General features: G+C 43.1%; 1 protein-coding gene across 3 annotated transcripts in view; it reads left to right on the top strand.

The window, feature by feature from the left end:
• Positions 1 to 26,742, top strand: part of LOC144696519 (receptor-type tyrosine-protein phosphatase beta-like) — a 105,948-nt gene that overhangs the window by 50,815 nt on the left and 28,391 nt on the right. For all 3 annotated transcript variants that reach the window (XM_078567908.1, XM_078567907.1, XM_078567909.1), the window contains 9 exons: positions 2,679 to 2,939; positions 4,076 to 4,342; positions 7,395 to 7,658; positions 9,145 to 9,408; positions 11,372 to 11,629; positions 12,486 to 12,749; positions 16,465 to 16,737; positions 24,922 to 25,185; positions 26,082 to 26,348. In XM_078567908.1, the coding sequence (XP_078424034.1) occupies positions 2,679 to 2,939; positions 4,076 to 4,342; positions 7,395 to 7,658; positions 9,145 to 9,408; positions 11,372 to 11,629; positions 12,486 to 12,749; positions 16,465 to 16,737; positions 24,922 to 25,185; positions 26,082 to 26,348 (2,382 nt within the window). The remainder of the gene's footprint in view (positions 1 to 2,678; positions 2,940 to 4,075; positions 4,343 to 7,394; positions 7,659 to 9,144; positions 9,409 to 11,371; positions 11,630 to 12,485; positions 12,750 to 16,464; positions 16,738 to 24,921; positions 25,186 to 26,081; positions 26,349 to 26,742) is intronic.

Here is a 26,742-nt window from a genome sequence, read left to right as displayed (position 1 = left end):
CTGACCTGTTCTTGTAGCCACAGTAATTATATGGCTAGTCCAGTTCAGTTTCCAGTCAATGGTAACCCCCAAGATGTTGATAGTGGGGGATTCAGCGATGGTAATGTCATTGAATGTCCAGTGGAGATGTTCAGGTTCTCTCTTGTTGGAGATGGTCATTGCCTGGCACTTGTGTGGCGTGAATGTTACTTGCCACTTATCAGTCCAAGCCTGGATATTGTCCAGGTCTTGCTGCCTATGGACATGGACTGCTTCAGTATCTGAGGAATCACAAATGGTGCTGCACATTGTGCAATCATCAGTGAACATCCCCGCTTCTGACCTTATGATAGAGGAATGGTCATTGATGAAACAGCTGAAGATGGTTTGGCCTAGGACACTATGAGGAACTCCTGCAGCGATGGCCTGGAACTGAGATGACTGACCTCCAACAACCACAGTCAATTCCCTTTGTGTCAGGCATGACTCCAACAATTGGAGAGTTTTCTCCCTGATTCCCATTGACTTCAATTTTGCTAGGGTTCCTTGATGCCACACTCGGTCAAATGCTGCCTTGATGTCACCCTGATGACCTCACCTCTTGAGTTCTGCTCTTTTGTCCATGTTTGTACCAAGGCTGTAGTGAGGTCAGGAGCTAAGTGGCCCTGTTGGAACCCAAACTGAGCTTCAATGAGTAGGTTATTGATGAGTAAGTGTCACATGATAGCACTGTTGACAACACCTTCCATCATTTTGCTGATCGAGAGCAGACTGATGGGGCGGTAATTGTCCGGGTTGGATTTGTCCTGCTTTTTGTGGACAGGATATACCTAGTGCTTTTTCAAACTTGTTGATTTATGTAAAATATCTATTTATATAATAACATTGGTTTTATCAGATAAAAGTTACTGCCCCAAAATTATTCCATGGGATACCAAATGTACCAACATGTAAAACATTCACCTTAAATATCTCTCTCTATTTTTGTAGAACTATTAACCTATTTAAATTAAAATAGCTGAGAAAGAAGTTTCAGACAAATGATTTGAGTGTGATGCTTAGAGCCAGATGCCAGATCTGGTACTGGTTGAGAACTTGAGTCAGACATAAGGTACCTCCTTGGCATCATTTGCATCATTCACTCTCTTAGGTCGTCTGCGGGTCTTACTTTGTATAGGAGTTAGCTCACACTGGCCTCTGCCTACTTGTACAATTGCATAACCTGGAGGTGTAACAGTAGTCTCCTTGTGTGAACTGGATCATGTCCTTTGTATGCACATCTCTTTAATCAAACAGCAGACTGAGTTAACAGTAGTTGCGGAAGGATTGGTTCAAACCATCAAACCAGTTTATTCTTCGGTAGGCTGGACACACTGAGCAACGGTTCAAATAGTACAGCTTAGATTTGCAAAATAATACAAAATAAGTGCAGTATTAACCTCACTTCAGCAGGTATTCTTAAACAGAATAATCCTTCTGCATCCTACAACCCAGAGCAGTCCCAGTCTCCCCGTAGTCCCATTTCTACCTGCCTGGTCCCATTCTCCCCTGCCTTCACATTCTCCCCATAGTCCCACTCTCACTGCATTCCCATTCTTCCCAACGGCCCCACTCTTCCCAGTGGCCCCACTCTCCCTGCAGTATGTCCTTTGAAGACTTTGCCTGTGCAGTGATCTGTTTCCAAAATCCCTATTGCCTTCTTGATGTTTGTGTTCTGTTCCTAAAACGTTGTCTAAAAACTTTTTCCTCTCTTAGACCAAGAAAGATCAAAGGCTTTTCCAACACAATGGTGAGAGATACTTTGCTGAACACCCAAACAAAACTTTATTGTTTAATGCCTGGGAAATAAAACTTTCAATTCGCAATTTCTCTACCTTTGATCTAGCTGCCTCTTTTTTAAAACTCATGAAAATACACATTGCTTTTAAAAATTAAATATTAAAAGTGGCTTTTTCCCAACTCTTTCCTGTGGGGAAAATAGTCACAAAATCCAGAAACAAGAGAAAACTTTAGGTGACTTTAAAATGTTTGAGGGATAATTTTTCACAAGGGAAAAGCGTTAGAAATGGAACATCTGTTAAATTTTGCACAATTCCAATATCTATCATTCTTAGATTGGGGACAATAAATTAGATACCGATGAAGTTCACTTCATACTATCCCAAAAATATGGCTTTGTACCAATTTCAGAAAAGAACCCCAGCCTTGCTGCGTAGATCTGACGCTTCCTAAACTAATCTCACTGTGGTTTAATGCAATTTAAGACGTCTGCAATAAATGCACGGATGGTGCTGTATTCTGGTGCCGACTAGGAACTCAACTGAAACTAAATTCATGGAGGACAATGGGAGCCGTTACACAGAGACAAAGATTATTCCCATCACAGCCCCACACACAACCAAATAGCTTGAACCTGAAAAATATTTTCGCAGCAAAGGTAAAAATTCAGAGCATCTACGCAGGTTTCAAGCATTCCAATTTCATTCATTCATTCAACAGGAAGTCACGGTGAGAGCCTGGATATGTTAGAAATAGAATTTAAACTGGAAATAGTGTTCCAAGCAGAGTCTCTTATGATTAATTTCTCTATTGTACAACCCTTGGCTGCTTCACACTGCGCCGTCTGGTCTAGTTCAGCTTAAGTTACAGTGCAATTGTAATCCATAATCATTAAACTTTTCTCACTTCTACTGCAACAGCGCCACAGGCAGTCCTTCATCTACGGATAAAACATACTGATGAATCTACACTCAGCGTCTTGTGGGCAACCCCAGCGACTGAACTTGAAAGTTACTTTATATCATTAAAGGACACAGAAAGAACAAGAATGAATAAAAGTCTAGCAAAGGATGCCAAAGAGTGCACATTTTCAGGCCTGGTGCCTGGACGGAGGTTCACAGTTACCGTAACCACCATCAGCGGTGACTTGAGAAAATCTGCTTCAGTCGAAGGAAGGACAGGTAAAGTGGAATTAGTGCTATGTCATTGTCCCTTGACATTTTTTTTGAATGGTGTTAGTTTCGAAAATGTAACTCTGATCCAAAAGGTCATCGACAGATGAAGAATTTCACCTGCTTGTGCTATGTTACGGTTATATTTCGAAGAAGAGCAAGGGAATTGGCCCCATAGACTGGCCAATATTTATCCTTCATACAACATTACTCAAACAGATTATCTGGTCATTATCACACTGCTGTTTGTGGGACCTTGCTCTGCGCAAATTGACTGCTACATTTCCTGCATTACAATAGCGACTACACTTCAAAAGCCTTCCTCGACCATGACGTGCTATGGGATCATGAAAGGCGCTTTGTAAATGCAAGCTTTTCTTTTCCTTATTGTCACACTTTTCATGCGGACTTTCATAACTAACAAAACTATTGCAAGCTATGAGCGGACACAATCTGGATAAATCAGCAGGCAGCCGGTGAAATAATAGTAAGTGTGACGTTTCAGCAAAGTGGGTGAAACAGTATGGCCAGAATTTTTCTGTCGGCGATTTGGGGGCGGGGCCCGCTCGCCAACGGGAAAATGACGCGGGATGACGTGGGGAGGAACCCCCGACGTCATCCCGCCCCATTTAAATATTCAGGAAGGTGGGCGGACAGTGAAATCAGCTGTCCGCCCGCCGACCTGTCAATGGCCAATTGAGGCCATTGACAGGATAATTAAGCCAATTAAAGGCCCTGCTCGTCCAACCTTAAGGGAGCAGAGCGCACTTTGACAGTTGGGGAATCCCTCCCCCCCCAGCACAGGAAGCGCATAGTGCTTTCCGTCGGGCAGCCCGCGGGGTAGGCCTTAATTAGCCCGGCCACTCAAAATGGTGACGGGGCCCGTTTCAGCGGCGGAGTTCGGCTGCCCACCCGCCGCCGAGCCGGTGGGGCCCACCCACCCATTGAGGGCTAAATTCTGCCCAATGTTTTATCTCCTACAAAATCCCCGTGATTAGGACAGGCCGTTGTTTTTAAATATCTATGGTTCCTTTGTGATCTATTTCAATTTTATGATTACTTCAGAAGAGCTTTCAGGATCTACAACAAACAAAAATAAGCGAGGGCAATGCTGCTTTATTTTGTAACATTGCTTTTTTTTTCAGTGCCAGCTCAGGTGTCTAACCTCCATGTGACCAACCAAGGGACAACCAACAGCTTACACACCAGCTGGACCAGAGCCATTGGAGACATTGACAGTTACCAAATCCACCTCATTCACGAAAACATTGTAATAAAGAATGAAAGTGTTTCGAGTGAAACCAATCAGTATCAGTTTCATTCCCTGAAACCTGGAGGATCATACTCAGTGGTCGTTACCACTGTTAGTGGAGGGATCCCTTCAAGGCAATCATTAGATGAAGAAAGAACAGGTAAGAAAAGAACCATAGCCTAGGAATGACAATAGCTGCCCCCTCCCCCAACTCCCCCAACCCACGCCCCCCCCCCCCCCCCCCCCCCTCAACCCCGTGACTTAATTATTAAACACAATAGCCAGTGTGAAGCTGAGCCACATGTGCCAGGAAATTTCCAGGTTTCATTTGTCGGGAGACGTTGGAGTAGTGGTAATGTGACTGGGCTAATAATCCAGAGGCCCAGGCTAATGCTCTGGGGACATGGGTTCAAATCCCAACACAGCAGCTGGTGGAGTTTAAATTCAATTAATAAAATCTGGATTTGAAAGCTAGTCTCAGGAATGGTAACCATGAGCCAAAAAGCCAACTGTTTGCTAATGTCCTTAGGGAAGGAAATCTACCATCCTTACCTGGTCACAATGTGTTGACTCTTAGCTGCCCTCTGAAATGGCCTACTAAGCCACTCAACAATTGCAGGCCTAAGAATGAATAGTGTAAAATAAGAGTCATGTAACAGACAGAAGGAGACTGTTTAATCCATCATGTCTATGCCAGCTTTTCAATTTTTAAAATAATCCCAATTCACTGCACTGTGCAGTTTTTCTTTTCAAATCCTTTTCAGGCAGTGCATTCCAGATCTAACAGCTCCCTGTGTTTAAAAAAAGATCCTCCTGTTACTTCTGGTTCTTTTAACCAACCACCTTAAATCTGCGTTGTCTGGCTACTGGCTCTTCTGCCACTGGAAACAGAGGGCTGGATTTTACACTCCTCCCACCAATACATCCACCTGAGTGCAGGCAGAAGGACAGTGGATGGCCATCCAGGAACTTTACAGGCACCCCCACCTTCAAACCCCCTGGCAGGGGACCGTAACATTTTTTTTTCCTATAAAATTACATAAACAGATTATTACAATTACTTTCACACAGCTTTTCCCCTTTAAATCAGTTGAAGTAATGGTTGAGATAGTGCATCTATCATGTCTGTCAGTGCAGCAAGGGTTACTTGTGACAAAAGTGTGACCATAACTGGGAAGGATGTGCTGCTTCTCTACCTGCACTGAAATTTTCAGTCCTTGAGGAGATGTATGACTCCACTGGCGACAAAGCCCGTTTTTAGATTTTAAGCTTGTTGTATTATATGATTCCTGCACTACCAAAATTAATTCCTTAAAAGAGGATTAAATAAGTACTGGGGACTCCCCAGGTCTGGGCTTCCATTGGAAGCCAAGCCTGCTGGGAGAACATATCGGAAATGTGATCATATGCTAACTATTCATTAAAAAAAAAATTGGAAAATCGTGGGTGATGCCCTTCTGGCAGGCGAGGCTTCCTGACAGCAGCACAGGCCCATAAAATCATTTTTATTGTGTTTTGATTTTCACAGGGTATTTTTGAACAAGGACTATTGCAATGTTTCTACTGCAATTCACCAGCAGAGGGCAAACAGTAACAGTTGTAAATCTTCATGGAATCATAGAATGATGCAGCATAGAAGGAAACCATTTGACCCATCACACCTGTGCTGGCTCTTTGGTAGCGCTATCCAATTAGGCCCATTCCCCTCCTATTTTTCCATTGCATTGCATATTTCCTCTTCAAATCCATATCCAATTTTCTTTTGGAAGTTGTTGTTAAACCTGCTTCCACTACACTTTCAGGCAGTGCATTCCAGGTCATCATAACCCACTGTGTGTGAAAAAAATACTCTTATTGTCTCCTTTTGCCAATTATCTTAAACCCGTGTACTCTGGCTTCCGACCCTTTTGCTGCTAGAAACTCTTACTCTAACAAAACCCTTCCTGATTTTGAACACCGCCATTAAAACTCACATTAACCTTCTTTGCATCATGGTATCATTCTAGCAAATCGACTCTGTACCCTATTTCTAGGCTTTGGCACCCATCCTTCGGCATGTGGTGTCAAAAATTGAAGACACTACTCCAGCTGGAGCCAAGCAGTGATTACTGAGGTTTAGTACAAGCTCTTTGCTTTTGCATTCTAGCCCCCTTGTTTATAAAGTCAAGGATAGCACATGTTTTTTTAGCCGCCTTTTCAGCTCGTGCTTCCACCTTCAGGCATTTATGTTTGTAAAGCTCCAAGTCTCTCTGTTCCTGTAGCCCCTTTGAAGTTGTAACCATTTGGCTTATATTGCTACTCTTGCACCTTGGTTCAAGCTGGGACAAGCTGCTTTGCTGGTTAGAAATGGCAAATCAATGGAGGGGCAAGTTGCAAGTCGAATTATGGCAAAACCTATCCTCTGCAGTGTGAGTGTCCTTTCTGAGTAGTGTGATTCTGGTATGTTCGTGGCCAGTCGCTCCAACGGTGGGAGCTGCTGCCTGACAAACTGCTTCAGCAAAGCTGAAAATCTGTAATTATATGCATTTCAAAAAACTATGATGGGAAATTAAAATAAATAAATAAACACTCCATTTCAAAAAACAAAGAATCCCTGTACAAACCCTTTCCTTCCCATGCTCAGTGGTTTCCTAGTCTGTTTAAATAGAGTAAGTGAAAGGCAACAACTCAGTTTCAGAACTTTTATTTTGCACAAAGAGCAAAGATGCTTTTTTGTACTTGCCTCGCTTGATTCATGTTCAGTTGTGTCATGGGCATGTGACCATGACCACCCAACCTCCCTGGCACAGCAATCTCCCTGGCTCATCTGCTGCAGCTCAAAATGCTGAGCTGGCAAGAGTAGCAAAGATTGAAACATGAGGAAATTGTTTGTCTTAATAGTCCACTGAAATTGGCCGTTTTTTCACTGCGCTATAGCGACTAATGGTCCTAATTCATTTTACAATGGTTCAATTATAGTGAGCATAGAGTTTCAAGACAGACAGTTTTAACTGTTCTAAAAAACATTTTACACCGAATTGTGCACTTAAACCATGTCAAAATTCCTCTTTACTCTTTATCCTAAACATGTACAAATTCTGAAATCCCCAGATACAAATAGCAAGAAAAATAATATAAGAATCCTTTGAATACATAGTACCTAAATAATGGCTTATCACTGATGAAACATGATATGCTATTTTTTAACATTTTTCTGCTGTGTCATTGTTCAGTTCCTTCAAGTGTGCCCAGTGTGATGGTGAATAATCATGGCCGCAATGATTACCTCCTGATTTCCTGGCTACCAGCATCTGGAGATGTGGATAGTTATCTTGTGACTCTGTCCCACAATGGAAAAGTTGTCCAATCTCACGCAGTCTCCAAAGCCAACTTCGAATTCCCCTTCAGCTCCCTCACCGCTGGAAGGCTGTACAATGTGACTGTAACCACCAGAAGTGGGAAATATGAAAACTACACCGTCACTCAAGAGCGGACACGTAAGTGATTATTTTTATTCCTCGAAATAATGGCAACCAGTAGGCGTGTAAAACATTTTTATATTTTTCACAATTTACCAGGTTTGGGGGGTGGGGGTGTTGGTCAAGCATCAACATTCTATCATGGGCTGTGTCCGACGGTCACTGCTCCAGTTGGAGATGTGCAGCGGGGACGATTTGCAATTCTGTCAGGGTCGACAACCAAATGTGCCCTGCTGCTTAGGTTTTGTCTTTGAGAAGTTGCATTCTAGTTTCTACTCGTCACCTGTTTAGCTCTTCCCGGTCTTTGTTCAGCATTTTCAGATGGCACATGTGGGACCAGGATTTTACTCTGTGGGGTACCACCAGCATGAGTCTGTATGTTGTCATGCCATGGCACAGGGCATCAGATAATAGCCAAATATACCAGCCAAGGTTTTTTTTCACATGACAGCTTTGTCGCACCCCATAGGGTGATGCCTTCTTTTCTTTCCTTCTCTCTCTGTTCCTTTCAGGTTAAATGTATTCAATATATTGTAAACTGCACTGTCCTTCAGTGTTCATTTTCAACCTTAGCTCCTGAAAGTATAGTTTAATGTATTCTATCACCAATTTTTTTTTTAAAAGGCACAGAAATCTAATAAAATCATTTTGTAACGATATAATTAAACCTACAGCAGTGTTTCTGAATGATACTCCAAACTGGTTGCCAATCAAATTAAACTAAAGTAAATTAAGCCGATCCAAACTGAGAACCCCATTCAACCATATGGCATGAACTCTCTGCATGCCTTGTGCTTCATGTGTTACATCATCTCTGTCCTGCTTTTAGTGCAGTCTGTGGTCTACTCAGAAGCTATCACGTTGGAGCTGAACCTTTGAAATATCTGAAAGAGCTTGGTGACTTGTTTGTCATCTACCTTTCGCAAACTAACATCTCGACCAAGAGACTGGTTCCCACGGGCAGAATAATTATTTCTTCTGTGAAATTAGGCCCTAAATGAATTGGCAGGCTTTTGACTGTAAAATGTCTTTGTCTTCATTTTTTTTTTTAAATTTCCCCCAAGAGTTTTTATTTAAAAAGAAGTAACGACAAGTGAAAACCATGAAGAAAAATTGTAGGTTCCACTTTCCAGACAGAAAAACAGAATGGGGAAAGAAATTCTATTTTGTGAAAATTTAGCGTTTGTACTGCACATATTGCCAGATGTTGGAAAATCCTCAGCCTGATAATTTTAGATGAAAATCAATAATGGTGATGAAGTTGTGAATGTAATATTAAAAGTCAGCAAAACCCACAAATTAAAATCATTACAATTCAATATATTGTCTAGGCATGTGTTTGACAATTTATGTGGCATTCATATCTACATGTACATCATTCTACTGCAACACAAGATGTGATTGAATTACAACACTATGTTTAATCAATTTTAGTTTATAAGCTCAGTCGTTGCTCATCAGCATTTTGACTAAAAGGCCTTGTAACATCATCTGATTTATACAGAACCCTCGGTTGTGCAAAGAATCACAGTCATCAACTCCGGAAGGAGTGACTACCTGAAAGTCTCATGGTTAGATGCATCAGGAGATTTTGACTGTTACATAGCAACTATCAAGAACAGTTACAACTTCAGCAAAAGCTTAGAGGTTCCAAAGTCTGAAAACGAATGCATATTCCTCAATTTAATTCCTGGGCGGCTTTACAGCATCACTGTCAGCACCAAAAGTGGGAAATATGAATCTCATTACTTTGCCACTGGAAGAACATGTAAGCATGAAATCTGCTACAATAAACAGAAAATTTCAGTTTTAAAGAACGTTAAATACTTCTTTTTAAATGGCAGTAAAACCTTTGGCAGTAAAATCTTTGCTTCTGGGTGGTTACGATGTAAGTTAATTTAAATTAATTCTGGGCAGGATTTTTCAGTCTGCGTGCAGGGGTGGACCCGACACGCTGACGTGTAAAATGATGTGCGATGACGTCGGGCATGCGTCCCAATGTCATCGCGCTGTCTCACAATGTTTTGTTCGGCAGGCGTGCGCCGGAGTCGGCTGTGCACCTGCCAATATGTAAATGGCCTATTAAGGCCATTAAAAAAGTAATCATTGTCATTAGTAATGCTGCCCGTCCAACCTTAAGGTTGGCGGACAGGCGAAAAGGCCAAGCGGCCTTCGCAATTTTTAGGAAACCTCATCCACGAGCGGGATGAGGTTTCCTAAAGCTTTTATTAATTAAATGAAGAATTTTTCCTAAATATAAAAACATGTCCCATCTCATGTGACACAGCCCCCTGAAGGGACATGCTTAAATAAATTTTTCATCCATTTATTCATTAATTACAATAGCGATTCAATCTCCCTGACGCAGTTCCATGCCTCAGGAAAGTTGAAGCTGTCTTTCGCACACATGCACGAAAGAGCGCTGGCTCCGACTCTGTCTCCTCCCCCCACCCGCACAGGTGACGCGGATCACTACAGCTCACATCTTACGCTGGTCGGGCCTTAATTGGCCAGCCCACGTAAAATGGCGGCGTGGAGCCGATTGCGGGCGGCGATCAGCTCCGTGACAGCCACCGCCCGCTCCCACCGAGCCCGCCCGCTGCCTGAAAAATTCAGGCCTCTGTGTTTGGTGTCAAGCCAAATTCTAATTTTGAAATGGGAGTGCAACGACACATTAAGTGTCTCACATCTCTATAGGAAATGTCAGCAGAAAGTTGTCTTTGGATAATGCATTATGTTAAAGTACCTGTATCAAAAAGCAATGTTGCAAATAAGGTGTGAGAACCACAAGCAAAACATTTTTTTTAACCTTGTCTGAGTTCATGACGTACATCTTCACCTATTGTGTAACCTACAATGTTGGATTGGCCACTGCATATTGAGAGTTGCAATCTGACTTTATTTTTGTAAATGTACTTGCCCCTTTTTGCGCACATTTTAAGAAAATGAATATCTGCTGGGTTGATAACATCCTTATAGAGCACGGAACCAAGACAGTCAAGGTTTTGCTTGATTAAGAATTCAAGAGCATAATAAATAGAAGCAGGTTGGGCCACCCGGCCCCTTGAGCCTGCTCTGCCATACAGTATGATCATGGGTAATCCTCAATCTCAAAACCTCTTTCACGCTTTTGCACCAAATTAGCCTGTAATGAATTTAGAAATTAGCTTGTAACTCCTTCTAAAATTAACAAAGGTAATATGCTAAGCCACATGAACATTGCGGAGTAACAACAGAGCAGTTGTTAATTCCATTTCATTCCTCCAATGTAAACATATATTTTCTTCCCCTCTTTAGCATCTCCCCCCCACCCCCTGCCTTGCTGCACATCATTTATTGCTTGATAGCATGGACCACTGTCCACAGTTTCCAGTCCCCTGAAAACACTGTACTTCATCCAGCCATTAGTTGCAGGGAAATATCCTGGAGTGTATCACCTTCATGTAGGGAAGTGAAAGGCTTTCCTGATGTGCTTTTTGTCCAATAGCTTGGTCATGGTTGTAGGCTTATCACATACAGAGCTGCAGATGTGAACCATGGCATCATACACTGAATCCCTAACCAGTTTAGCCCCCCTCTTCCTTGCTAGTCTGACATTGATATTTTGTCTATGCTAGAAATTGATTTCAGAGTGATTTATCCTTCCTTTCATGTACTTGACATGTCTTTGTGTAGCCTGTTGCAGCACTGTTGTTGAACTGTCTGATGCTAATGTTACTCTGTCTGACTAGTTCCGGCTGCTGTTGGTTCTCTAACCGTGGCTGACAGGAGCACTGATACGCTGAACGTTACCTGGGAAGCAGCTGCTGGTGACGTGGATCGCTATGAGATTCAGCTACTCTTCAATGACATGAATGTTTTCCCTCCAATAACACTCAGCAGCACAGCACATCAGTTTACTTCCTTAACTCCTGGGCGTCTTTACAATATCCTAGTCTCCACGTGGATTGGAAACCTACAACGTGCTGCCTTTATTGAAGGACGTACAAGTAAGAATAACGCGGGCCATTATGTGCAAAGTCTTAAACACACCCAATATATTGTGTATAACATAATCTTTAACTGCTATGCAATAATATATACATTAATAATACAGTCTAAACTAAGTTTGTCTAATAAAGAAGGATCAGTTAGGGATACTTCTGTAGGGTGAGAATTAACCAAACTTCTTTTTTAAAAATAAAGCAGTAACCTTTAGGACTCAAACCTGCAGCTTTACACTAGGTGCTCAAGTGAAGGGCTCCTATTATTTTGCTATATTGCAACATTGATTATTTTGTACTGCATTCTATAAATGGAATGATTTAACATCTTAAAATACAGAATCCCTTTAAAAATACCTAATACCTATAATAAAATAAACTAAATAACGTAAATATAAATAATGTACAACCATTTCTCAAGTTGCTTTTGTTATTACTAAATAATAAGTATTATGATGTATACTTAAGAACATGCCTGGAAAACAAGGTGCAGAATTTGAAGACAGACGTGTCCAGATATTTGAAAATATAGTGAAACAAAATAATCTTACTTAGAAACTAACTACAGCACATGACCATGACATAAAAGCAAAATACTGAGGATGCTGGAAATCTGAAACAAAACCAGAAAATGCTGTGGAGATACTCAGCAGGTCTGGCAGCATCTGTGGAGAGAGGAACATTTTGAGTCAAGGACCTTTCATTAGGAGAAAGGCCCTCAACCTGAAACATTAACTCTGTTTCTCTCTCCACAGGTGCTGCCAGACCTGCTGAGTATTTTCAGCACTTTCTGTTTTTTATTTCTTATAGCACATGACCATATAACTACTGATACTTTCTGTATCAATTTATCTTTCTGCAGTACCCAGTGCAGTTAAAAATGTCCACGTTTCAAACAACGGAGTGACCAAGGGCCTGAAGGTGAACTGGTCTCCTGGAGGAGGAGATGTGGACAGCTATACTGTGATCTTATCCCACAAGGGCCATCAGATCTCCGCCCGGCCTATTCCAAAACATCTGCATGAGCATACATTTTATGATCTAGAAACGGGAGAGTTGTATCATGTATTAGTTCAGTCAAATAGTGGCAGCTTCCACAATAATTCAACAGCATTTGGACGCACTGGTAAGATATTCTGTGATTAGTATTGCAAAAAAAAAAAATTGAATAAGTAGATTGATTCTCTATATTAATAAATGGCACCATCAGTTTATGAATATGCAGATTTCAATTTCTTGTATCTATCCCCTAATTTTTCAAGCCCCAGGGGTAAAGCATAACTCTAAATACTGGGTTAAATTCAGTGGCGTACTTGTGTCTGGTGTACAGTTGCCTACCCTCCAGATTGTCCTGTAGTCTCCAGGAATTAAAAATTAATTTCCTGGACACTCCGGCCAACAAATCGTAAAAAGAAAAAGAAAAATTTCCGCTTTTCAAGAACACTGGACATCTTAAAGCGTTTTACAGCTGATTTACAGCTGATGAGGTACTTTTGAAGTGTAGTCAGGGTTGTAATGTAAGAAACTCAGCAGCCAGTTTGCACACAGCAAATTTCCCCTGAAATCAAGACCCCAGGGAACGGAAGTCTTGTCTAGTGAGAGCTGCCACAAACAGCAATGTGATAATAATCAAATAATCTGTGGGGTGTTTTTTTTGAGATATTGATTGAGGGATAAATTTTGGCCTGGACTACTCCGCTGCTCTTCAAAATAATGCAATGGGATCTTTTACATCCACCTGCCAACAGATAGGGCCTCAGTTTAACATCTTATCCAAAAGGTGACACCTCAGACCTCAGTACTGCACTTGGGGTGTCAGCCTTGCTTTTTGTGTTCAAACTTTGGAGTGGGACTTGAACCCTTTGTGACTCAAAGGCAAAATTGACACCAACTGAGCCATGGCTGACACTTCACAGTGACATCAAATCAAAATCAATTTTTAAATTTTTAAAAAATACTTTTGTTTATTGAGTGTGGGTAAAAGTCTGTTTGACTGACATTCAGGAATTATCCAATGGGGAAATTAAGAGTCTGTTAACTATCCAACAGGCACAGGTAGTGGTGCGGCGTTAGATGGGACATATTGGATGGCCAATGGCAGGAGTGCAGAGGTGGGGTGGTTTGAGATGGTCAATGATGAAACCTTGAAGAATACAACCAAACCAGAGTTGGCAACCCTAGTCTGCAGAGAATGGAGTGGCAACTGTTCCCCCACCCCAACATCTCCTCACTGCATCTAGTTAATGCCTCTGGTCAGGCTAATGACCTGTCCACTTAAAAAAGGGCCTTCCTAATGGAACAACAAAGGTAAAGCATGGAAGAAAGAGAAGGAAGGGGGAAAGCGCATGGAAAATGAGTAATCAAACTCACAATGAGTGGAATATCTTCCAAACATGTGAAAATTGGGGACCAGCAGTGGAAAATCTGGTGGGAACCTTGGACACCTATTTGCCTGAATGATTCATTTTTCAGGGAGAGGCCTTTAAATGGGTGCACAGAAGTCCTGTCCAAAACAGGCAGGAGGCTGTTTAAATATGAAAATTATCAGCTGTGGGAAACCGTTTGAAATTTTCATGAAAAAATGGGCAGGGCATTCAAAGTGCCTGCTAGTTCCAGATTTTCCAGGAATTGATCAACCTAATCGTCTGTCCTTTAAAGTTACCGCTGACATCTTCTCAGTAAAGATAAGGGACGGAATCGTGTTGAGGTGTCGGGGGTCTCACCTGCCGGCTGGAGAGCCAGCGAGAGGCCCATGCTGCCTCTTTTCAGGAAGACCCACCAAAGCACAAACCAATCAGGCAGTGACAAGGCCGGTGGTGGGCGTTCCCCTGAAATCAAGACCCCAGTAGCATAAGTTTTGTCTCGTGAGAGCTGCCGGCCAATCAGAGGCCAGCAGCTCTTGTGCCAGGGAGATGGTGGCTGCTGCAGGAAAAACCACCAGAATCCCAAAATCGCAAAGCGAGCCAGGCCACAAATATAAGTTTGAGGCTTAGGGTTTCTCAGGGATACAGGGTATATGGGAGTTGGTGGCAAAGACAAGGGGGGTAGCTCTCAGTGGGCCCCTCTTCCCAATGTCGGGTCCCTCAATGAGGCACAGAGTTCCTCTGACACCACACTCCCCCTCCCCAACTCACACTAAGCCCTACCTCCCAACCAGCTCCATGCAGCAGCTGACTGATTTTCTATCTTGTAAGCTGCCATGAAGTGCCCATTTGACACCACCAACTCACCAGCAAAATTAAAAAGGGGTCCAAAACCAAAAATGGTTTGGGCATTTTGATTGCAAGCTTGAGTAAACTGTGAACATGGGTACCTGTTTTAGACTCAATTTAAATATACCACCCCCACATAGCCTTTAAATTTACTTCTGGTCCTGGTATTTGAACCCATTGGGTGGAATCATCCCAGACTTGCACTAAGCGTGGGAGTGGGCAGGAAAAAAGCCGTTTTACCCATTGGCTGCAATGGCCGGTTTTCATGCCATATTGTCCCATTCTTGCCTCATTAATTGCACAGCCACAGGAAACTCACTGTCTCACTGGCGGGCGGCCTCCAATTTGCCCGCCACAGCCTTACATCGCCGCTTCTTCACGCAGGGTACCATATTTAAACTGCAGCTGCATGCACACTTCTCAATGTTTGCAGCCCAGGACTGTTCCGGTGAAGACATGGCCCCAAAAGCCAAGAAGAGTGCAGCCCCCAATTTAGTGACGCATTCCTAGGATGCCTTCTGGACACTGTGGAGGCCCGCTGCAATGTCCTCTACCCCCGCTCTGGTCACAGGAAGCCCATCAGTCTCACCACTCCAGCTTGGGAGGCGGTGGCAAAGGTGGTCAATGCCAATGCTGCACACAAGAGGTCGGCCATCCAGTGCAGAAAACGGATGAATGATCTCATCTGTGCTGCCAGAGTAAGGCAACCAGCTTATCACTCTAAACTCACACTCTCACAAGGCTATCACACATTCACTGGCATCTCACTCACTGCCAGCTCAAGGGACATCACCACTCACTCTCTCACACACATCCTCACATCTCCATTTGGCCTCATCTCCTCTCGAGACTGCCGCCTCAGCCCTCACCATCCTGCCACTTGCACAGGTCAACATGTGCCCCCACACACACCCTGAGATACCCCCTTCCTCTGTACAGCCTCTTCCCTTGCCTGAGGCCACTTCTCCCACTTCCCCAAGCAATCCCTAGCCTTGCAGCCATTGAAAAGCCACCCCTATCTTACAGCTGATCTGGCAAGTAGAGACCTGCCCTTGAGCTCCCCTAAAAGTGATGTGGTGCTGCCTGCGAAGCCTGGCGCTGATGACTGCGAGTGCTGCCCAAAGCAAGGTAGGCAAACGAACCTTAAAGTCCTGAGCGAAGTGTAGCTTGCCAGGTACACGTCGCTTATGTACAGTTGTAAAACACATCACCCGGATGATCCAATGTGGGGGGATGATTCCGGCGAGCAGGGCTTATAGTAAGATGCTAAAATGTTGAAATTAGGTTCCCGATGTGTGGCAGCGGGGAACACGGCCTACCATTGACGGGCGGAGCGTACAATCACAAACTGGTTTCACGATGGCATGAAACTGAGTTTTGGCCTTCTTGCCATATTGTGCCACCCTCCCCAACCCTTCATGACACCCAATGCCAACGGGGCCGGAAAATTCCAACCATTACTACAGTGAATAATTCCTTTTATTTAAATCAATACTTAGTAAAATTGTAGTTATTGTGTTTCATAGTGATTTATTACATTGTGTGGTAATGTTATATTTATTTTTCAAGTTGAATATTCAATCTCATTACCTGCTGAGTCAATTGGTTACCTTTCTGTTTTATTCCTAGTTCCTGCCTCAGTCACAGGTTTATCTGTTGAAAACAAACATACTACCTCTACCTTGGCAGTGTCTTGGCAGCCAGCCACTGGTGTCTCAGACGGTTACATGCTGCAACTCCTTAATGAACAAGGAGCTCAAATGCTCTCAAACGTGTCTGTGCCAGCTGCCAGCCGGGGCCATAAGTTCAATGATCTGACTCCTGGCAAGAAGTACAAGATTCGTGTTTTTACTATAAGCGGAGGGTTGTACAGCATTGGAACAGACCGTGACGGAAGAACAGGTAAGATACTTGATGCCAAAACTGTTCTCTTTTTTCTTTAAGTTATAAAGCAGTTTGCATAATACGCCAGCAAATGAAGTCTCACATTCCTCAAATAGTTGCGTTTTCTTTTCTATATGGAAGTTTAGTTCAAGTCTTTGACACATTAAGTCAAACTGAGAAGACATAACTGGGTCATTGTCTGCAAATAGGCTTGAAAATATTTCAATATGGGGCCAATGCATTTCTATGTAGTTAGATGTCATTACATCTAGTGGTGTCCTTCAGATTTCGCCACGCAATCGTCTGGCTGCACGCACCTCACTGTTAAGAAAAATAGGTGAGATGGGGAGGATGTAAACATTTCTAAGCATGTAGCATAGTGGTGAGCTGTGAAAGCTGCCTACTTCAAAACCAGCTTCCATAACAGAGTATGCTGTGATTTAAAATGCACACAGTAAAAATACTTTCTCACTTGCATCTGCATTCCCTGTGTTGAATGCAGTTACGGTGCTGGTGAAAGGATACGAAAAGGAAATTAAAGCATTTGACATTTCACACTGGCACAGCTTATTTTTATTTTTATTTATTAAGTGAGCCTTTCCTTATTGGTATTTGAAGCTATTTGGTTCACTGTTTTTGTGTTTGCAAAAACAATTGCAGAGGTATAAGGGATGGAATACACCACTAAAACTTTTGAGTTGGATTGGACAGTTAAACCCACATGCAGTGCCTTTCACATTTATCAGGTCTATGAGAAAAGATCCACATGATTTCTTCAACACCATTCATGTTAATGTTGGATAGTGCAGGCAAGTAATAATTGGCAGCTAATGATCTTCACAGATTCATATTATCACTCCAGACCACACAATGTTACTATAGAAGTAAACAAAAAGGACAGCTGTCTATGAAGGGAGAGTCAAGTGCAAACTAGCTTTCTGAAAGCCAACAGCAACTTAAAAGCTCTTAGGAAAATAGAGATTTTCACATAACTGGGTCAATGCAGAAATTTAATTCAAATGAGATCAGTTTAATTGCACCAGAGTGAGAGAAGGCATTTGAGCTGCCTTCCTATTTACCCAGCCCTGATCATGTTCTATGTGCAAAGAATATGACCCATATTTGCTATTAGAAAGACAGATTTCTTTTTCCAATCCTTTATAAGGTATGTATCCTTACAGGCTCAACTCTGACAGCCAAGTAGATCATTGGCTCAGCATGGGCTCTGTTTGACCTGGAAAACCTCTATAGGATGCTAAGATGCATTAGCACCTTCTGATTTATAAATATATAGTATTCAGCAATCCCTTGGCCAGGTGTTCCATTAAAGTGCTCAAGGCTATGAAACAGGAGACTGGTCATCTAAAAGACACAAAGGTGAACTAGACTCAAAAAGAAAGAAGAAAATGAAAATAAACATGATGGAACTGGGGTATCAGTCTTGGCTCAGTGGAAGCACACCTGCCTCTGTGTTAAAGTATGAGTTCAGGACACACTCCAGCATTTGAGCACATAATTTAGGCTGATATTTCAACATAGCTCTGAGCAGCCTGATCTGTAAACCAGAAAATTATCACTGAAACACCAACTCCTTTGTTTTTTTTTATTCATTCATGGGATGTGGGCTTCGCCGGCTGGGCCAGCATTTGTTGCCCATCCTTAGTTGTTGCCCTTGAGAAGGTGGTGGTGAGCTGCCTTCTTGAACCGCTGCAGTCCATGTGGTGTAGGTACACCCAGTGTGCTGTTGGGGAAGGGAGTTCCAGGATTTTGACCCAGCGACAGTGAAGGAACGGCAATATATTGCCAAGTCAGGATGGTGTGTGGCTTGGAGGGGAACGTATAGGTGGCGGTGTTTCCATGCATTTGTTGCCCTTGTCCTTCTAGATGGTAGCAGTTGTGGGTTTGGAAAGTGCTCTTTGAGCAGTCTTTGGTGAGTTCCTGCAGTACAACTTGTAGATGGTACACATTGCTGCCACTGTATATCGGTAGTGGAGGGAGTGAATATTTGTGGATGTGATGCCAATCAAGCACAATGCTTTGCCTGGATGGTGTCGAGCTTCTTGAGTGTTGTTGGAGCTGCACTCATCCAGGCAAGTGGAGAGTATTCCATCACACTCCTGACTTGTGCCTTGTAGATGGTGGACAGGCTTTGGGGAGTCAGGAGGTGAATTACTTGTCGCACAATTCCTAGGCTGCTGCTCTTGTAGCCACAGTATTTACATGGCTAACTCAGTTCAGTTTTTGATCAATGGTAACCCCCAGGATGTTGATAGTGTAGGATTCAGTGATGCTAATGCCATTGAATGTCAAGGGATGATGGTTAGATTCTCTCTTGTTGGAGATGGTCATTTCCTGACACTTGTGTGGCGCAAATGTTACTTGCCACTTGTCAGCCCAAGCCTGGATATTGTCAAAGTCTTACTGCATTTGGGCATGGACTGCTTCAGCATCTGAGGAGCTGCGAATGGTACTGAACGTTGTGCAATCATCAGCGAACATCCCTACTTCTGACCTTATGATGGAAGGGAGGTCACTGATGAAGCAGCTGAAGATGGTTGGGCAGAGGACACTACCCTGAGGAACTCCTGCGGTGATGTCCTGGAGTTGGGATGACTGACCTCCAACAACCACAACCATCTTCCTTTGTGCTCAGTATGACTCCAACCAGCGGAGAGTTTTCCCCCTGATTCCCATTGACTCCAGTTTTGCCAGAGCTCCTTAATGCCACACTCTTCTAATGCTGCCTTGATGTCAAGGGCAGTCACTCTCACCTCACCTCGGGAGTTCAGCTCTTTTGTCCATGTTTGAACCAAGGCTGTAATCAGGTCAGGAGCTGAGTGGCCCTGGTGGAACTGAAACTTGGTGTCAATGAGCAGGTAATTGCTAAGCAAGTGCTGCTTGATAGCACTGCTGATGACCCCTTCCATCACTTTACTGATGATCGCGAGTAGACTGAAGGGGCGGTAATTAGCCGGGTTGGATTTGTCCTACTTTTTGTATGCAGGACATAACTGGGCAATTTTCCACATAGTCAGGTAGATGTTAGTGTTGTAGCTGTACTGGAACAGCTTGGCTAGGGGCGCGGCAAGTTCTGCAGCACAAGTCTTCAGTTCTATTGCCAGAATATTGTCAGGGCTCATAGCCTTTGCAGTATCCAGTGCCGTCAGCTGTTTCTTGATATCACATGGAGTGAATCAAATTGGCTGATGACTGGCATCTGTGATGATGGGATCCCCCGGAGGAGGCCGAGATGGATCATCTACTCGACACTTCTGGCTGAAGATTGTAGCAAATGCTTCAGCCTTATCATTTGCACTGATGTGCTGGGCTCCTGCATCATTGAGGATGGGGATATTTGTGGAGCCTCCTCCTCCAGTGAGTCGTTTAATTATTCACCACCATTCATGACTGGATGTGGCAGGACTGCAGAGCTTAGATCTGATCTGTTGGTTGTGGGATCGCTTAGCTTGTCTATCACTTGCTGCTTATGCTGTTTGGCATGCAAGTAGTCCTATGTTATAGCTTCACCAGCTTGACACCTCATTTTTAGTTATGCCTGGTGCTACTCCTGCCATGCCCTCCTGCACTCTTTGTTGAACCAGGGCCAATCTCCTGGCTTGATGGTAATGGTAGAGTGGGGGATATGCCAGGCCATGAGGTTACAGATTGCATTCGAGTACAATTCTGCTGCTGCTGGAGTTGCTGAATCTGTTCAAAATCTATCCCATTTAGCACAGTGGTAGTGCCACACAACACGATGGAGGGTATCCTCAATGTGAAGGCAGGACTTCATCTCCACAAGGACAATGCGGTGGTCACTCCTACCGATACTGTCATGGACAGATGAATCTGCGGCAGGCAGGTTGGTGAGGATGAGGTCAAGTAAGTTCTTCCCTAGTGTTGGTTCCCTCACCGGCTGTAGCTATTTAGGACTCAGTGGTGCTACCGAGCCACTCTTGGTGATGGACATTGGAGTCCCCGACCCATTACACCGATACATTCTGTGTCCTTGCCACCTTGAGTGCTTCCTCCAAGTGGTGTTCAACATGGAGGAGCACTGATTCATCAGCTGAGGGAGGGCCGCATGTGGTAATCAGGAGGTTTCCTTGCACCTGTTTGACCTGATGCCATGAGACTTCATGAGGTCTGGACTCCCAGGGAAACTTCCTCCCGACTGTATACCACTGTGCCGCCACCTCTACTGGGTCTGTCCTGTTGGTTGGACAGGACATACCACGGATGGTAAGGTGGTGTCTGGGACTGTAAAATATGATTCCGTGAGGATGACTACGTCAGACTATTGCTTGACTAGTCTGTGAGACAGCTCTCCCAATTTTTGCTCTAGCCCCCAGATTAAGGGGGACTTTGCAGGGTGAACAGGGCTGAGTTTGCCAGTATCGTTTCCAGCGCCTAGGTCGAAACTGGGTGGTCCATCTGGTTTCATTCCTTTTTTTGACTTTGTAGCGGTTTGATACAACTGAGTGGCTTGCTAGGCCATTTCAGAGGGCATTTAAGAGTCAATCACATTGCCGTGAGTCTGGAGTCACATCTAGGCCAGACCTTCCCTAAAGTGGACCCAAATCAACAATGATTTCATGGTCATCATTTTTCAGATTTTTATTGAATTCAAATTCCGCCATCAGCCATGGCGCGATTCGAACCCCAGTCCCCAGAGCATTTACCCTGGGTCCCTGGATTACTAGTCCAGTGACAATACCATTACACCAGGCAAATGCTACTCTGAGGGCAGAATTTTACGGAGGCGGGATTTAACGTTCCCGCCGAAGTCAATGGGGATTATAATGGCTCGCCTCGTTTTACAGCCCCGTCCCCACCGAAACAGGGCCGTAAAATTCTGCCCTGAAAGTCTGATTTTAAATGTAAAACATGATGCTGAATTAAAACATCTTAAGTTATAACTGTGATGTGAAACTGAAGACCATTTCGTGAGAAAATAGCAAACTAAAGTAAGTCAATGATATGCTCTAATCTAATTCTTAACTTCTAAATTCAGAATCAATTTTGGGATAGGAATTTCACATAGACATTCTTAACTTCTTAACTTGAAAATTAATCTATTTTGAAATGTATTTATTCCCATTTAATGAACTGAGCAATGTGTTTCTGAAATGAACCATTTTGACCATTGAAAATATTTTGCTGAAATCCCGCTGACAATTAAGCCCTGGTCTAGGTTTTGTGGTAAACATAATAGTGAGGCTATTGGTCATTAAAGAGTATATTGGACAGGGACTTCAAAACTCAAGAAGTTGCTGTGTCTGTTGATCTGCGCCTCCACAAGTTTTGCTGTAAAAGCATCTTGCCGAGAAACTCATCATTCAAATACATGGAAGGGCATGAAGTTGAGATACTTAAATGATAGAAACTTGCTAAATATACTAAGGCCTGAAATTTTTGCTCGCCGGGCGCATGCGATTGGCGGGCCCAGGAGTGGATGGGAAACGAGCCCCCGACCGCGATCAGCCCCCAACCACAATTTCACACTGGTTGGCCAATTAATGGCCAGCCAGCACGAAACGCGCACTGAGAAAGGCCCAGCACTGTCGGTGGGGGCGGGAAGAGGGCGGATGCCAACGTCACCATGGGTGCTGGTGAGCACTTCCAATGAGCTCCCTGACAGCAGACAGCTGCCTGAGGGAGCTGCAGACCTCCACAGAATAAACGAAACAACAGAAACGCTGCAAAATATGTCCATGAGCACGATCAAGCTTCTGAAAGCACACCACATAAAAAAAAGTCCCCAGATATCTCTTTTTATTTTACTTCCCCACAGAGATTTCATTCCGCCCTGGATCAAGGTTTGAGCAAAAACGTAAAGGCTGCCTGGCCAATTGGCCGGTCCGCCAACTGTAAAAATGGACGGGCCATGAAAAATTGCTTTCAAGTGCCTCCTTAATGGGCTTAATTGACAGCGGGCGTGCTTCCAACTGCTGCACGCGCCTGCCGAGCAAGATATCACGTGAGTGCGCAATGACATTGGGACGCTCGCCCGACATCATCTTGCACTATTTCACAACTGGATGGGTTTGGCGAGCACCTGCCAGCGGGATGTAAAATTCTGGCCTAAGAAAAGTAAAAGCTTGTCTAATCACGTATAAGTGAATTTTTAACAGAGTCTTAATTACAGTCAAAAAACCTCTCTCAGGCACAGAAAATTATTTTTTAAAAGTGTGGAGTCGCCTTCTAATAGATTTTAATTATTGTTGGTGATTCAAAAAAAATTAAGTAAAGTTTTTCCAAAATATTTTCTTACTGTCTTTTTTACCTCTCACGCTTAATTCCATCTTTCTTTCCACCTTTTCATTTTGCTTTCTGAACAAGATTTATCATTGAGTTAAATATTCTTACTTACACTTCCCGGTTCAGGCTCTGTGGACAGGATTTTCAAAGTGGCCCAGGATGAATTTTGACCCCCCCACTTCTCAGCTGCATCACTCTTGTGACACTCTTTTCAAATTTAAATGATTTAATTGACCAGGGGGAAAGCGCAATGCCCAATTAGTGGCACTGTACCCCTCCAGAAGGCAAGAGCTGCCTGCTTGGTACCAGTAGAAGAAACAGGTAGCAGACATGTTGGAGCCTGCTGTTGCCTTGCTGAAGGCGTCAGGCAACTCCTCAGAGGGCCAGCAACATTGATGGGCTTGCAGAGAGCCGGCAGGAAACTGAAGGCCCACACTAGAACTGACACAATTAGGTATATTAAAAGACAGTTTTAAGACAAGGACAAATAAACTTTATTTGGCCCTGCGGCAAACCAAACAGCTGTGCACTGTTCACCAAAATAAAGTTTAAAAATTGCATTCTGCACTGGACAAGCCCCTTAAAAAGCTCTTTAAGGAGCATAAGGAACCATTAATTGGCATTGAGGAGGTTTCCACTTCCCCCACCAGCCCTTTGAAAATAAAAAACTCACCTGGAGGCTCCGGGATCCAGTGACAACATCCGACACCATGGTTTTCAAATCACGCCCGCATGGGGTCCCAATCCCAATCACTGGCAATTGAAAATCCAACTCTGTGTATCTCAGTATGGTCTGTTCAATCTGATGGAGTCAGGAGAAACATGGGGCTGGATTTTAATGGAATCAGGGAGACTCCATGGATCTTTTAAAATGGCTGGGACCTGATTCAGGGATTCTCGGCGCCCTGAATTTTCAGCAGTGCAGGATAGGTCACAAGTCTGTACCCTGCACTCCGACCCATCCTGCATAGCCCCTCATACCCTCTACGCTAAGCTATGCCCTTCCACCCTTCCCCTTGGCCTCTCATACCCTCCATGCCAAGTCTGCCCCTCCACCAAGCCCCCATGGCCCTCAAGACCTCCATTCCAACCTATGGACTTCCATGCCCATTCTGCCAGTGTACTCTCTGTACAGAATCAATGAACCCTATAAAATCATTAGCATGTATGGAAAAACTTAAAAAAAACATTCATTCATAACTTTCTACTTTTTTTTAAAAATGCTTTTACCACAGCCCTATAAAAGTGTGAACCATCCAGACCCTTTAAAGTATCAATAGCAGAAACTGCAAGCACTTGACACCTCATTATCTTGTGTAAATAAATGTTGTGCAATTGACAGAATGGATCACAGAGAAAGAGCTGTCAATCAAGCAATGTTTTCCTTGGGATGTAGCTGTTGGCTAAGCATCATTACGCATTCTCGGCACCCAGCAGCCCCTATGGCTGTCTCCGAACTCTTTCTGGGGCCAGTGGGCCTGACTTCTGTTAATTTTCAAACCCGCACCCCACCCCCAACCAGAACGAAAATTCTGACTTCCAGGCACTTTCCCCCACGGTTGAGCTAGGAAATTTCCCAACTCCTGCTACCTGCCTCCAGGGTGAAAATACAGCCCAGGATGCTTACCCTGTTCGCAGACCCCAGATCTGCCATAGGATATGCTGCATTGTTTTGGTTTTCTAATCACTGCAATCACTGAAAAAGCCCACAGGGCTCCTGTCGGCAAGTGCAGGTATAATTGATGGTGTGCCATTCATTCACTGCTGCCTAAGAAACCTGGGCAATCATGATGAAGTCCTTCTTAAAATGGGCCTTTAATCCAATAATTCCAAGATTCATTGTATTATCACAATGCAAGAAAGTGTTTGAGATGAATAACTGTTCTCATAAAGTTCTGTATATTTCTGTCCTGCATCTACTCATTGTGTTTACCTGTTCAGTTCCAGCTGCAGTCACAGATCTGATGTTACAAGGGAACAGCATTGAGACTCTATCGTTCAACTGGACCAAAGCAGAGGGAGAATGTGACTCTTATGAAATATTCCTCTACAATTCAGATAAGACACTTCATGACAGGAAATCCGGCATCCAGAACCTTGAAGAGTGCTCCTTCCAGAACCTGACGCCAGGCAAAATGTATAAGCTTGTGATAGTCACTCACAGTGGGGATTTAACTAATGAATCCTCTGTTTTTGGAAGGACAGGTAAAGCAGTATAATCAATTTGATCATTTCTGCTGATTTAATTCAATCCGAACATCACTCAAAATAACCAGGAATTAATTTCCTGTGCAGAGTTTCAGATATGTACAGGATTTATTAGACTTTATATTTATAAAATTAAATTTTATCATAAAGAATAATATTGCTTAAATCACCAAAATAGTTTTGACAAAGATGTTTAATTTACAGGCTTTATCAATTTTAAATATGTATGCTAAATAATGTCTCAAATATTTTTGCCATTAGACCGATATAAAACCTTTTAGAAACGGTAGGTCCATGATTTGTACTGTGTACTTGAATTATCTCTCCCCCTTCTCTCCGAGCATCTAGTATTTCTTCACTATCTGTACTTCCTTCTCTTTTTGTCCTTATTTCCTACTTTTTTCTTTTTTTCTTTATCCCTACCTGAGGGACAGAACCCAAAACTGAAAGCAATACTCCAGATAGGGTCTGACCAAGGCTCTGCAAATTGCACACTGTTGTATTCCCTTGAAGACCAATATCCCATTAGCCTTTTTCAACTAACTTTTAAGTGATTCACCAGGACACTCAAATCTCTGCTATTAAACAACTCCTAATCTCTTACCAGGAAGAAAATATTCTGATTTGTCTCTCTTGGATCTGAGGTGGGTGGCCTCACACTTTGAACTCCATCTGCCAGTTTTTCCCACTCACTCAATCTGTTCAAGTCCTTTAGTCCTGTTTCCTCCCACACAATTTACTGGGCCTCCTAACTTGGTATACTCTGTGAAGTTGAATACACAACTCTCAATTCCTCCAACAAAGTCATTGATATATGTAGAAATACCTTCACAAATCTTTGTTTGTATACTTCTGTTTTATTTAATCATCCAAATCTAACTTTATTTGTCTAGTTCCAGCTCAAGTTACTCTTCTGCAATGGATGAACATTAACCAGACTGACAGCTTGTTATTCACATGGACCCCAGCTGTGGGAGAGTTTGATTCCTACAACATATCACTTTATAACCCAAATGGCACTGTGCAAAGCAATAAATTTGGAAAGAAAGACTTGAAGGAGTGCTATTTTCAGGACTTGATCCCTGGTAGGATTTATCACATGGTGATAGTAACACAAAGTGGAGAGTTGAGCAATAAAGCTGCAGCAGAGGGAAGAACAGGTAAATACTGATTGATGTTTTTACTTTTAATGTATTTTAAATATCTGTAGCCAGTGTATCTCTCATAAATTGTAACTCAGGTGGTATCATGAATAAACAGTGTAGTCTATGATTACACAAGCATATCAACCCAAATGGTAAAGGAGCCACAGGTGATTGTATTACTACTGGCACAGTCTCATTTCCACTGGAAAATCAGGCGTGTGAACTCAGACGGCTGATTCACTATCAACAACAATGAAAGCTAAAATTACTTTAAATATCTCCATTGTGTTAGTATAAATGGACAGGGCTCACTACAGTTACAATTCAAAGTGCCAAGAACATTCTTTAAAATGATCGGTAATTGTTTTGTGCTTACAAAGGCACTTGTTAATCTGCAATAGCAACTGAC

Source organism: Cetorhinus maximus, chromosome 22 (assembly GCF_964194155.1).
Source record: "Cetorhinus maximus chromosome 22, sCetMax3.hap1.1, whole genome shotgun sequence".
In the NCBI taxonomy this organism is placed as follows: Eukaryota; Metazoa; Chordata; class Chondrichthyes; order Lamniformes; family Cetorhinidae; genus Cetorhinus; species Cetorhinus maximus.
This window is presented reverse-complemented; position numbering and strand designations above follow the sequence as displayed.